The following is a 12,046-nucleotide window of genomic DNA, read 5'->3' as shown; positions in this document are numbered from 1 at the left end:
CCCTGAGTGGGCCTAGGGTGTTTTTCCCGAGGAATTTCTCAGGAGTCCCCCCAACCCCCCCGCTCCGAAGGGTCCCGGAGGCCGCCGGAGGGCTGAGTCAGCGCTGACGCACGCCCAGCTGCGCTCCTCTGGCCGGGTGCCACGTCCCCCCTGCCCCCAAGCAGGGTTCCCGGTGCGGGGCACCTGGGGGTTGGGAAGATTTTGGTCCCTCAAGTGATGATCGAGAGGGCTTCCCGGTCTGAGGGACTCCAGGCAGGCCCTCTTGGGAACCCCTCCCTAAGATAAACTCGGACCCCCAACACACACACACCCCATTTTCTCTGAAGTTCAGGGAGGTGCCTGCTCACGTGGATAACCCCAGATTGGCCTGTGCCCCATTCCCACGCTCACTCATCCACACTAGCGTCCAATCTCGGGCAGTTATTCAGAATGCAAGCCCCTGGGACACCAGGAATGTTAAACACCGGTGCCCACGCTCAGGCAGCCCCATCAGTCACCCGCACACGGCCACAGCTTTGTCACCCTCCTACGCTTTCAAACGCTCACATATGCTTCCACTGGCACCCACACAACATGGTCAACATTCACAGCCAGTCACCCACACGTTGGCTTGGCGACACTCTCAGATATTACCGCACGCCCCCAACTCCAGTCTAAACACAATCACAGATCACCTGTGAGACCTCATTGCCGACCCCACTCACATGGACACACAGCCACAACTCAAAGAACTGGACCTAATCTTTCCGTCACAGGCCACAGACTCACACGCACGGACACCACAGATCACGTCTTAGCCATTCTCTGCTCCACGAATGTCACACACATGCACAATCTCCCGCACGTGCACAGTAGCACATACCCACATTCCACAGACACTCACACCTACGCTTTCCTACACGGAGGGTATCCCAGCCATGTCCCAGCCTGGTCCCTGCCTGCCTCCCTCCACATCCTAGACCCCACCCTGGGGCCCTGACCACCACGGGGGAGTCTGTGAGGGAGTGTGGGCTGGGTCCGTGACAGACCCCCACCCCCTGACTGCAGGCAAGACTCAATGCCTCTTGTGTGTCTTCTTGTCACGAAGCCAGCCATGAAAAGAAAGGGAGGTCAGTTTCTGAAAGGTCATTTCGGAAGGGACACAGGACTGAAGCAAGAGGCATTTGGGTTAGATGCTGGGAAGGACTTTTTAAACGTGAGTGAGCAGCTGGTAGAGAGGAGATTTGTCCCCCTGCATAGAGACTGAGGGCTGGACGAGGGGGAGCCTGGGAGAGCCACACTGAGGTGCTGGTTCTCAGCCCTCCCCTGGGCCCCAGCCTGGAGAGGGGGCAGCTGGGATGGTCATTGCACGAGAGAGTGAGGAGAGAGTGACCCTTGTGGTTAGCAGAGCCTGGGAGCCCAGATCTTAGCCCCAGGGGTCTGTAACCCAAATACCTCTTAATGACAGCCCAGCCACAGAACAGGCAATTAGAGATGGGGCTGATGATGGCAGCAGGATGGGGGGTGAGGGAGAGATAGAGAGAACAGTCCACACACAGAGATACAGAGAGATAGAGAGGCACTGAGATAGAGACATGCAGAGAGAGACAGATAGGAGACCAAATAAAATAGAGAGAGAGAGAGGGAGAGAGAGAGAGAGAGAGAGGAAGAGAGAGACTGATTCAGAGCTGGACACGGAGAGAGACCTGGAAAGACCGAGACAGAAAGTGGGGCAGAGGGAGGGCGTTGTGGGGGAGAGAAGATATAAAAAAAAAAAAAAGAAAAAGAGCAGAAGGAAGTTGGGGTAAGAGGGAGCTGAGGCTGGAACAGGCTCTATGGAGTCTGCAGAATGAAGTCTGACCCAGGAGAAGCTGGAATGGGGTCCCTCACCCAAGCCCCTATTTCCCTCAGCTCGGGGCCCCTATCCTGGTTCCCACTGGTGAGGTCAGCAGAGCCGCCCCCAAGCTGAGGTCATGGGCAGATCCAGTAGAATCTGACTCCTGCCAAGAGGCTGGGTCAGGGGGTCAGTGGGGCGTCTGCGGGGGGGTGGAGAGGAGGGGAGGTCGGGCAGTGGCTTTGGGCCAGGGGTAGCCCCGCCCACTCCTGCCCAGCCATGTGGTGCCACTTACTGCTGGCCAGCCTGGGCTGCGAGGGGCGGGGCTGCTAGAACTGCTTGGATTGGGCTCTGATTGGGCCAGACCAGTTCCTTCCTTTGCTGGGTGAGAGGGAGCAGGTCAGAGGGAGGAGGTCAGGAGGTTATCAGAGAGGTAACCTTGGTTCATAGTGAAGACAAAGAAGGAGATAAAATGGGGAGGTCACAGGTCAGATGACTGGGATCGGCAGAGGGAGGAGGTCGAGGGCATGGCCAGAGAAAGAGTGGTCCCAGGGAGGAGATCATGGGTGACGGTGGTCAAGCGGGAGGTCAGAAGGCAGTGGTCAGGAGAGGTGGTGGTCAGAGGGAGGAGTTCATAGGCAGTGGTGGTCAGAGGGAGGAGGTGGGGAAGGAACACGCAAGAGGCCCCGTCCTCTCCAAGTGGGTTTCCCCTGGCAAGGGGGCTCTGGGCCTGGAAGCAGCCCCAGAGAGCTGGTGCGGGGGAGTGTGGAGAGGGGGACAGTCGGGCTCTGGGGCTCAGGCCAGGAAGCTTTGATTCATCCCAGAACTAGGTCAGTGTTTTCTCTCTCACCAAAACCAAGGGGAAAAAAACACAACAAAACAGGAGTCAACAGGCTCATGGGGCCGCAACAGCTGTGGGTTGGAGAGGGGGGTGAGGGTCCTAGACCTGCTCCCTCTCTCTGACCCATAAACACAGTGTGTGTGTGTGTGTGTGTGTGTGTGTGCACGCGCGCGCGGGGGGGTGGGGGGGAGCTGGATCCCCAGACCTGAGCCACTCACATGGAGCCCTGGGCTTATTTTAACTGCCATGCACCCCGCTTCTTTCTGCAGCAGACCCCGTGGATGTGTTGGAGGCTCTGGGCGTGCGGGGGGGCCAGGCTGGGGTCCCTGAGGGGCCTGGCCTCTGCCCCCAGAGGGTCCCAGAGGGTGACCGGGCATTCAGGGTGGGCAAGGCCAGCACACTAGGTGTCCCCACGTGGGAACTCTTTCCAGGTAAGTCAGTGTGGGAGGGACTGGGGGTCATCCTGGGAGCAGGGGTCACTGCCAGGTCATCTGAGTGGCCCCCTTTCCCTCCGGACCCCATCAGATGAACAGTTTCCTGAGAACTTCTCTGTGCTGATCACCCTGCGGGGCCAGCCAGCCAACCAGTCTGTCCTTCTGTCCGTCTATGATGAGGATGGCACCCGGCAGCTGGGCCTGGCGCTGGGGCCAGCTCTGGGCCTCCTAGGGGGCTCCTTTAGACCCCTCCCCCAGCCGGTCAACCTCATGGATGGCAGGTGAGTAGAGGGAGAGTGAGGGCCCACAGAGTGGCGGGGTGAGACGCACCCCCCACGGAGACATCTCCCTGCAGGTGGCACCGGGTGGCAGTCAGTGTGGATGGCGGCGCGGCGACCCTGGTGGCTGACTGTGAGCCTCAGCCCCCGGTGCTGGGCCAGGGCCCGCGGTTCATCAGCACAGCGGGACTCACGATGCTGGGGAGCCAGGACCTCGGGGAGGAGAGCTTTGAGGTAGGTGTTCCATGAGGGGACACTGAGGCAGCGGGCGGGCAGCAGTTTTATCCACAGCCTGATCTGGAGGAGAGATGAGAGGATGGGGATGTCCAGCAGGGAGCACCATGAGTCCTTGTGCGTCTTTGTGGCGTGTGACTGTGAGATTCTAGAGCCACGAAATGATCACTTGTGATGCGGATATTTGGCTTTTGTGGCGGGAGGATAAGGCTGTGATGGTGACTGTGCTCACTGTGGTGGCGTGTGATTGCATGTGGGGAGGGGGGTATGATGTTGGGTGCGGGCAAGGCGTGAGGTTGAGTGGCCATGTGGCAGGTGTGCCTTTGGTGTGCTGACTGTGTCTGGCGACGGTGCTGCGTGTGACTGTGATGTGTGCCACCTCCAGGAGGCCAGCGGCCTCCTCCGTCCTGGTGTTCCCCTCTCCCGGCACCTTGAAGGTCACCTGACACCCGAGAGCGAAGGAACACATGTGCCCCCGATGGGACGGATATTGAGGGGTGTGCTTTGCGGTTGTGATTTGCTGTGACCCTGATAGAATCTCTCTTCTCTCAGTTTTGGAGAACCGAGGGGTCACTGGGGCTGCTGTGGTGGGGGCCACCCCCTCCTTATACTTAGGGTGCTCTGGGTGGAGAAGCACCTAGCCTCGATGCTGGGGTTGGGGGTCAGGGTTAGCCTGTGGCTTCCTTCCCTGTCTCCCACCCTCTCCCCAGGGAGACATTCAGGAGCTGCTGATCAGCGCAGATCCTCAGGCGGCCTTCCAGGCCTGTGAGCGGTACCTTCCTGGCTGTGACCACCTGGACCCTGCAGGCACCCGGGTGAGTGAGAGGCTTGTGCTGAGGTCACAGGCTGAGTCAGCCCCAGCTTCGGGTCTCAGGGATGAGTGAATGCTGAGCCCCATCTATGGGGCTGAGAGACTCCTGCCCTCCAACAGATCATAGGCATGGGTGATCTTGACCGGGGATCGTAAAGCCGAATGAGCCCTGGCTTCAGGACACAGGATTAGTGGGCGATGTGCTAACATGGCCTCGAGTGACCGGAGTGATGAGGCCCACACGGGGGGCCTCTGGGTCTGACTGGGGTCTTCTTCCCAGGCCCCCCAGGGTGAGCCAGAAACCCCTCCCCCCAAACGGAAGAGGAAGGGGAAGGGGAAGAAAAAAGGGCGAGGTCGTAAGGGGAAGGGCAGGAAGAAGAAGAACAAGGAGGCCATGACCCTGGATCCATCGCTTGGCTCCCTGGAGAACCGGGTAAGGGACCTTTGACCTCTCACCTCTGATCGTTGGCTGCCTGACTTCTGGTTCCTGATTCCCACCGATGAAGGTCTCTGCTTTCAGTCTCCATCCGGACTTTTGCTTTACCTTAGCTGACTGGTGACTGGGTGGTGGGGAGGGGGTGTTGGTTCAGTCTCATGAGCTCTCCATCTCTGCCCCCAAGTTCTGGGGGGTTGGAGGGAGGGACCATCTCAGGACGAGGACCTTAATATTAGAAGGATCTTGATGAGGGCCCTGTTTAAGGGTAGCTGGGGCTCATCAGAGTGTCTGCCATTCCTTGGGGTTGACTGTTTGGGGCCGCTGGTGAGGGTTATTTATTGGGGAGTCAGTAATTGAAATTGGGAGCACTATTTGACTTCCCTGATAGAGATTGATGGTTGGTTGGTGTGTCCCAGGGCAGGGGTCATTGCTGAAGGCCATTGGCTGGGGCCCTTGGTTAGGGCAGGGGCACTGGTTGACTACATCGGCTTCTGGTACTAGCGGGGAGAAAGACTTATTATTTCAGGCCCAGAGCAGGGGCACCAGGGGTAGCTGCCTCTCCCCAGCCCCTTCCTCAGCCCCTTACCTGGGCCCCCACTGTCTTCTTTGTGCTCTTGACCCAGTTCCTCTGCAGCTGTCCCGGCCAGAGGAGCTGCCGCTCCCTCACTGACTGTGGCCTGGCTGGCTGGCTGGGAGCTCGTCTTGGGAGAGAACATGTGGGATAGGCTTCCGGGAGCCTGGCCCTGAGTGCTGGACCTTGACCCTGCTCAGTGGGCTCTGGAGCCAGCCCCGCTCTGTCTTCCAGGCTTCTGACACCAGGCCCAGCACTCCTCCTCCACGCAGGAGAGCTCCCCCTGCTGGTTGTCTTGGTCCAGCCAGCACACCTTCGCCTCTAGGGGCCAGCCCCTCCCCACCTCTTACGTTCTCTGGGAATCCTCTTATCCCACTTCCCCAGACTGGGAGCGGGGCAGGGCCCATCTCCTCCTTTGTCTCCTTTTTGTCTTAATTAACCTGGCCCTAAACCTGATCCTCCTGTGTCCCTTCTCCAGACCTCTACCGACATCCCCAAGACAGAGGCAACAGCTCCAACGCTGCCCCCGACTCCCACGCCCTTGGTCATCGCCACCACTGTGACCATTGGCCGCAATGTCACCATCCTGGAGGTTGGCGGAAAGTGGGTGGGGCTGGAAGGGAAGGTCCCTGGGCAGTGGTGGCGGCAGGTGATCGGGGTGAACTTTGGTCTGTCCTAATGTCCGCAGGAGGGGCTGGACCCTGACAGTGAAAATGAACTGGGAACCCTGGAGACTGATTTAGCCGGAGAGGATGAGGAAGGAGACGGCCCCACCATGGGCCCCAACTTCCGGGCAGCAGAACAGCCATCCCAGACTCAGTTCCACATCTTTCCTGTGAGTCTGGGTGACGGTTAGGCGCAGGGGGCGCCTCACAGGGTCACATTCTCCCTCTTGCCTTATTTTTATCTTGCCTAGCATGCCTTCCTACCACCCCAGTGGAGTTGACAAATATTTATCTACAGACACTGTGCTAATGTGGCAGACATTGTGCTAATTAATAGATGGCTCTGTGGGCGGGGTGATTCATTCAACTTTTCGTCTAAGCATGATGAGAAGTCACTGGAGATGGAACAAGATCTGATTGGGAGTCTTAACCGCTCCTCTGGCTGCTGAGCAGCACGTGGACCAGAGGGGGAGCCAGAGGGGCAGCAGGGAACCAGTAGTCTCTGCAGTAGCTTCGGTGGGTGACCTGGAGGAGGGCAGTGGAGGTGGGGATAGAAACAGGAGGACAGATCTGGGTCATGCTCCGTTTGGGTCTTGCTGCTGGAGGTGGAGACAGATGTAAGGATGACGGTAGATTCCCGATGGGACCGTGGAGTGAGATGGGGAAGCTTGAGGGAGGGCAAGTAGGAGGTGCCAAGGATCTCATTTTGGATGTGCTAACTCGGCAGCCCCTGTTTGGCCTCCAACTGGAGACTTCAAGCTGGTGGTTGGTTAGAAGATTCTGGTGTTCAAGGGAGACGGTCTAGGCTGGAGATAAACCCTGGAGACTGGTCCACCGAGAGAGGCTATCTTTAGACAAGGAATTGGATAGGCTCGTCTAGGGCCGTGGTCAGCAAACCGCGGCTCGCGAGCCACATGCGGCTCTTTGGCCCCTTGAGTGTGGCTCTTCCACAAAATACCACGTTTGGGTGCGCACTGGTACAGTGCGATTGAAACTTCGTGGTCCATGTGCAGAAGTCGGTATTTTGTGGAAGAGCCACACTCAAGGAGCCAAAGAGCCACATGTGGCTCGTGAGCCGCAGTTTGCCGACCACTGGCTAGGGAACTAATGCAGACAGAGAAGGGGGCACAGGTTCTAGCTGTGGTGCTGGACAGGGTGGAGGTGAAGAATTCTAACGAACTTACCCCGAGTGCCTGTTCTGTGCCAAGCATTGTTTGAACGTATTCCTATGTTCATGGGATGGCTCTTGTCACGGGATGCCATCATTCACCCACCCACCGACTCTGCAGGGGAGGCCAGAGAAGTTAAATGAGTGGCTGTCCACCTGTCAGCTGGTGAGAGGCAGCTCCAGGGTTAGGACCGCACAACAGACTCTAGCGTGGGTGCTGTCACCTGATGCTGCCTGGCCAGGCGGCAGCCGGAAGCTGAGCTGCTCAGAACATCTTGGTTGAAGAAAGGACAGCCCAGGCAGCTCAGAGGATGGGCTCTGTGTGCATGCGTGCACGTGTGTGTGTGTGTGTGTGTGTGTGTGTGTGTGTGTGGAGTGTGTGTGTTGAGTGTGGGGTTGGTTGGCTAGGAGTTCTTTGTCTGAGTTGCAGGGCTCACATCTCTTTTCTGTCCACCCCCTGTCCCAGGGTGCTGGAGAGAAGGGAGCCAAAGGAGAGCCTGCAGTGATTGAACAGGTGAGGGGCCTGGGGCTGGGAGGAAGGGGTGGAATCCGGGCTAGAAGGAGAGTCACGCTCGTTTTTCCTTCAGGGACGGCAGTTCGAGGGACCCCCAGGAGCCCCAGGACCTCGGGTGAGTCAGGGCTGCATTCCTCTCTTCCTGTCTTTCTCTTCCAGTTGGGGTGTTTGAGCCCCTGGGGTGAGGAGTTGGAATGTGATATTGTTAGGTCATTTGAAGACTATTGGACGGTTGAGGCTCAAAGGATGCCAGAATAGGAATTGGGGCGTAAAGGGGATTGCTGTGGGTCCATATAGTATTAGGGGCCAGGAATGACTCCGTGGTTGGCTGTAGAAGTCAGCATGGGGTCAGGGTCAGTGGTGGGTCAGAAAACAGCCTGGTCCAAACTTTGCACTTCTCATGACCTCTGTTCCTCTGTCCTCAACAGGGGGTGGACGGCCCCTCAGGCCCTCCTGGACCCCCAGGGTTCCCCGGGGACCCCGGCCTACCGGTAAGAGCCTCCCCAGGGTGTATCCGTCTGGGGAGTGAGGTTTCAGGCGGTGGGGCTGAGGGGGGCAGCATGGATGTCTGAACGTGGGTCTGAGAGGCGGGGCCGGGGACACGGTCCTGGAGCTGGTTCAGGCCCCTCCCGCTCCTCTCTCCGCCCGTGAGCTGTCACTCGGCTCGGCTTCTGTCTCCTGCTTTTCTCCCTGTTTCTCTCTCTGAGTGTCTTTTATCTCTGTTTTCTTCTTATGTCCGTGTCTCTGTTTTTTTTTTTTTTAAGTATTTTTATTGATTTCAGAGAGGAAGGGAGAGAGAAAGAGATAGAAACATCAATGAGGAGAGAGAATCATTGATTGGCTGCCTCCTGCACTCCCCCTACGGGGGATCGAGCCCGCAACCTCGGCATGTGCCCTTGACTGGACTCGAACCCGGGACCTTCCGTCCACAGGCCGATGCTCAGCCACTGAGCCAAACCGGTTTCGGCCTTTTTTTTTTTTTAAGTATTTTTATTGATTTCAGAGAGGAAGGGAGAGAGAAAGAGATAGAAACATCAATGAGGAGAGAGAATCATTGATTGGCTGCCTCCTGCACTCCCCCTACGGGGGATCGAGCCCGCAACCTCGGCATGTGCCCTTGACTGGACTCGAACCCGGGACCTTCCGTCCACAGGCCGATGCTCAGCCACTGAGCCAAACCGGTTTCGGCCTTTTTTTTTTTTTAAGTATTTTTATTGATTTCAGAGAGGAAGGGAGAGAGAAAGAGATAGAAACATCAATGAGGAGAGAGAATCATTGATTGGCTGCCTCCTGCACTCCCCCTACGGGGGATCGAGCCCGCAACCTCGGCATGTGCCCTTGACTGGACTCGAACCCGGGACCTTCCGTCCACAGGCCGATGCTCAGCCACTGAGCCAAACCGGTTTCGGCCTTTTTTTTTTTTTAAGTATTTTTATTGATTTCAGAGAGGAAGGGAGAGAGAAAGAGATAGAAACATCAATGATGAGAGAGAATCATTGATTGGCTGCCTCCTGCACTCCCCCTACTGGGGATCGAGCCCGCAACCTGGGCATGTGCCCTTGACTGGACTCGAACCCGGGACCTTCAGTCCACAGGCCGATGCTCAGCCACTGAGCCAAACCAGCTGGGGCTCTGCTACTTTTTATGGTTCTCTCCCTCTATTTCTATATCTTTCCCTGCCTACTCTCTCTTTCTCTTTCTCCCTGCCTCCATCTTTCTCTGTCTCTCCCTGCCTCCCTCTCTCTATTTCCCTGTCTTCACCCCTCTCCTCTTCCATCTCTATCTCTCACCCCTGTCTCTCTCTGTCACCCTTCTTCCTCTCTTAGGGCCCTACTGGCCATCCAGGAATCCCTGGCATGGATGGACACCGGGGCCTCCCGGGAACTGTGATCATGATGCCGGTAAGAAGGAAATAGGGTGGCATAGCTTTGGGGGGTGGTGCCTCTCTTTGGGGCTCCCCTCACTGCCAATTGCCTGCTAGTTCCAGTTTGCAAGCAGCTCCCTCAAAGGACCCTCAGTCTCCTTCCAGCAGGCCCAGGCTCAGGCAATAATGCAACAGGCTCAGGTGCGTGGAGGACAATCAGGGGACTGACGGGGTGGGGGGTGGAGATGGAAGGACATTGAGGGAATGGCAGAGATGGGGGTAACGAAGGGCTGTCAGGACAGGGAGATATTTGTCTCCTGCAGATCCCCTCTGGCGGGGTGGGGGCTGTGGTCGGGTGCGTGTTGGGGGTATTGGAGTCTCATGGTAGAGCTGAGGCTCTGTTGCCCTCTGTCTTTCCAGCTCTCTATGAAAGGGCCCCCTGGCCCAGTGGGGCTCACTGGACGCCCAGGCCCCGTGGTGAGTATAGAGGCTGTGGTGAAAGGGAGATATGTCAGTGGAGAGGGGCAACCTATTCTAATGGCATTACCCCATCTCTTCTTCCAAGGGTCTCCCTGGGTATGCAGGTCAGAAAGGAGAGATGGGAGAAATGGGGCCACAGGTAAGATCGGGGGTGGGGACTGGACTGCATGGCAAGGGTCTTCCCTTAGGGCCACGAAATAAAATGCTCGTTGGGGAAAATGACAAAGGGGCTGGGATACCCTTGCAACTACTACCCTTCCTTGGGAATGATTTAAAATAAGTCCTTCCTGCTTCTTCTTTTTCTTCCCATTCTCCTTTTCTTTCTCTTCTAGGGTCCCCGAGGCCTTCAGGGACCTGTTGGGCCCCCTGGCCGGCAGGGCAAGATGGTGAGTGACTCCTAGGTCCTCAGGTCATCTCTCACCCATCCCTCCACACCCAACACCAGCTCAGCTTTTGCTCCCAGGGTGTTGGTGTCATTGGTGGGATAAGAGTCGAGGACAAAGGATAGCAGCCCCACTGAGTGTATGACAGGAGTCTGGCCCAGTCCACGAGGCAGGGAGGACTTGCCAGGGAAAATGAGGTTGAGCTGAAATCTGGGGTAGAACCAGGTAAAAGGAGAGGAAGGGCATTCCAGGAGAAGGAACAGCATGTGCAAAAGAGAAGTCTGGCACAGGCGGGAAATTACGAACAAGATCCCTCCAGGTAGTTTTAAGTGCCATGAGACAACACACAGCAGGGCAGCTGCTGGAGACTGAAGTTGAGGCTTCTTAATTGTTGTGACGATGGTGACTTGGACTAGAGAAAGGGCAATGGTTGCAAAGAGTAATGGGTGGGTTTGAGATACATGTGGAAGATTAGATTAATACAGAAGCTCCCAGCTCAGGACTCTGTATGCAGAAGATGCTCAGTAAATGTAGTGGGTATCTTGATGATGTCACTCCCCCCACAGGGCCGCTCTGGAGCAGACGGGGCTCGGGGCCTCCCCGGAGACACAGGACCCAAGGTAGGTGATGGGGCCACGACTGGGACTGAGGAAATGTCAGGGCCAAGGACTCAAGGCTCAGCTGGTGTCTCTTTGTGCAGGGCGACAGGGGCTTTGATGGCCTTCCAGGGCTGCCTGGTGAGCAGGGCCAAAGGGTGAGTGTGTGAGGCCCCGCCCACGTGCCCAACTCCTCCCAATACTCATGAGCCCCTCCCCACCCCCAGTGTCAGAGCTTCCAACCCTGGTTCTGAGCCCTCACCCTTCATGTCCCATCTTCTTTCCTGGGGAGGTGGGGTGTGTGTGTTAATCTCTCCCCCCACATTTCCACACTGAACTCCCTTCTGGTCCCACCCTAGGGTGACTTTGGCCATATGGGGCGGCCTGGTCCCCCAGGAGAAGATGGTAAGAAGGTAAGTTTAGAGGGGAGTTAGGAGATGGCTTGGTCTGGAAAGCCAGGATGAGAGTCAGAGAGGAGGGGAGTATTCAAGGAACAGGATGAGGGGTGAGGGTCTGATCCGGAGGGCTAGGAGGCCCCAGCGAGGCTCAAAAAAGACAGAGGGAGAGCCCTAGCTGGTTTGCTCAGTGGATAGAGCGTCGGCTTGCAGACTGAAGGGTCCCAGGTTCGATTCCGGTCAAGGGCACATACCCGGGTTGCAAGCTCGATCCCCAGTGGGGAGTGGGCAAGAGGTAGCCAATCAATGATTCTCTCTCATCATTGATGTTTCTCTCCCTTTCCCTTCCCCTTGGAAATCAATAAAAATATACTTACAAAAAGACAAAAAAAAAAAGAAAAAGAGGGAGAGCTGTGGGCTAGCACTGGAGTTAGGAGGTGAGGCTCAGGGTGGCGGGTCCAGGTTTGGGGTCAGAGGCCTGAATCGAATCACATGTGCTTATCAGCTGGATCCTGTCCCAGGCCCTGCCTCTGGGGCCTCTGGGAGGGGCTGCCCAGATGAGG

General features: G+C 57.1%; 1 protein-coding gene across 1 annotated transcript in view; it reads left to right on the top strand.

Moving 5' to 3' along the window:
• Positions 1 to 12,046, top strand: part of COL5A3 (collagen type V alpha 3) — a gene marked incomplete at its 5' end in the record, with an annotated part of 37,832 nt that overhangs the window by 615 nt on the left and 25,171 nt on the right. Inside the window, 18 exons of the mRNA XM_015565353.1 lie at positions 2,924 to 3,085; positions 3,180 to 3,369; positions 3,444 to 3,600; positions 4,311 to 4,415; positions 4,692 to 4,844; positions 5,897 to 6,010; positions 6,107 to 6,253; positions 7,718 to 7,765; positions 7,839 to 7,880; positions 8,194 to 8,256; positions 9,592 to 9,666; positions 9,747 to 9,830; positions 10,050 to 10,106; positions 10,195 to 10,248; positions 10,442 to 10,495; positions 11,059 to 11,112; positions 11,193 to 11,246; positions 11,448 to 11,501. Coding sequence (XP_015420839.1) covers positions 2,924 to 3,085; positions 3,180 to 3,369; positions 3,444 to 3,600; positions 4,311 to 4,415; positions 4,692 to 4,844; positions 5,897 to 6,010; positions 6,107 to 6,253; positions 7,718 to 7,765; positions 7,839 to 7,880; positions 8,194 to 8,256; positions 9,592 to 9,666; positions 9,747 to 9,830; positions 10,050 to 10,106; positions 10,195 to 10,248; positions 10,442 to 10,495; positions 11,059 to 11,112; positions 11,193 to 11,246; positions 11,448 to 11,501 — 1,667 coding nt within the window. The remainder of the gene's footprint in view (positions 1 to 2,923; positions 3,086 to 3,179; positions 3,370 to 3,443; positions 3,601 to 4,310; positions 4,416 to 4,691; positions 4,845 to 5,896; positions 6,011 to 6,106; positions 6,254 to 7,717; positions 7,766 to 7,838; positions 7,881 to 8,193; positions 8,257 to 9,591; positions 9,667 to 9,746; positions 9,831 to 10,049; positions 10,107 to 10,194; positions 10,249 to 10,441; positions 10,496 to 11,058; positions 11,113 to 11,192; positions 11,247 to 11,447; positions 11,502 to 12,046) is intronic.

Source organism: Myotis davidii, unplaced genomic scaffold (assembly GCF_000327345.1).
Source record: "Myotis davidii unplaced genomic scaffold, ASM32734v1 scaffold1439, whole genome shotgun sequence".
Classification (NCBI taxonomy): Eukaryota; Metazoa; Chordata; class Mammalia; order Chiroptera; family Vespertilionidae; genus Myotis; species Myotis davidii.
The sequence above is the reverse complement of the archived record's forward strand: the minus strand, read 5'-3'. Positions and strand labels throughout refer to the sequence as shown.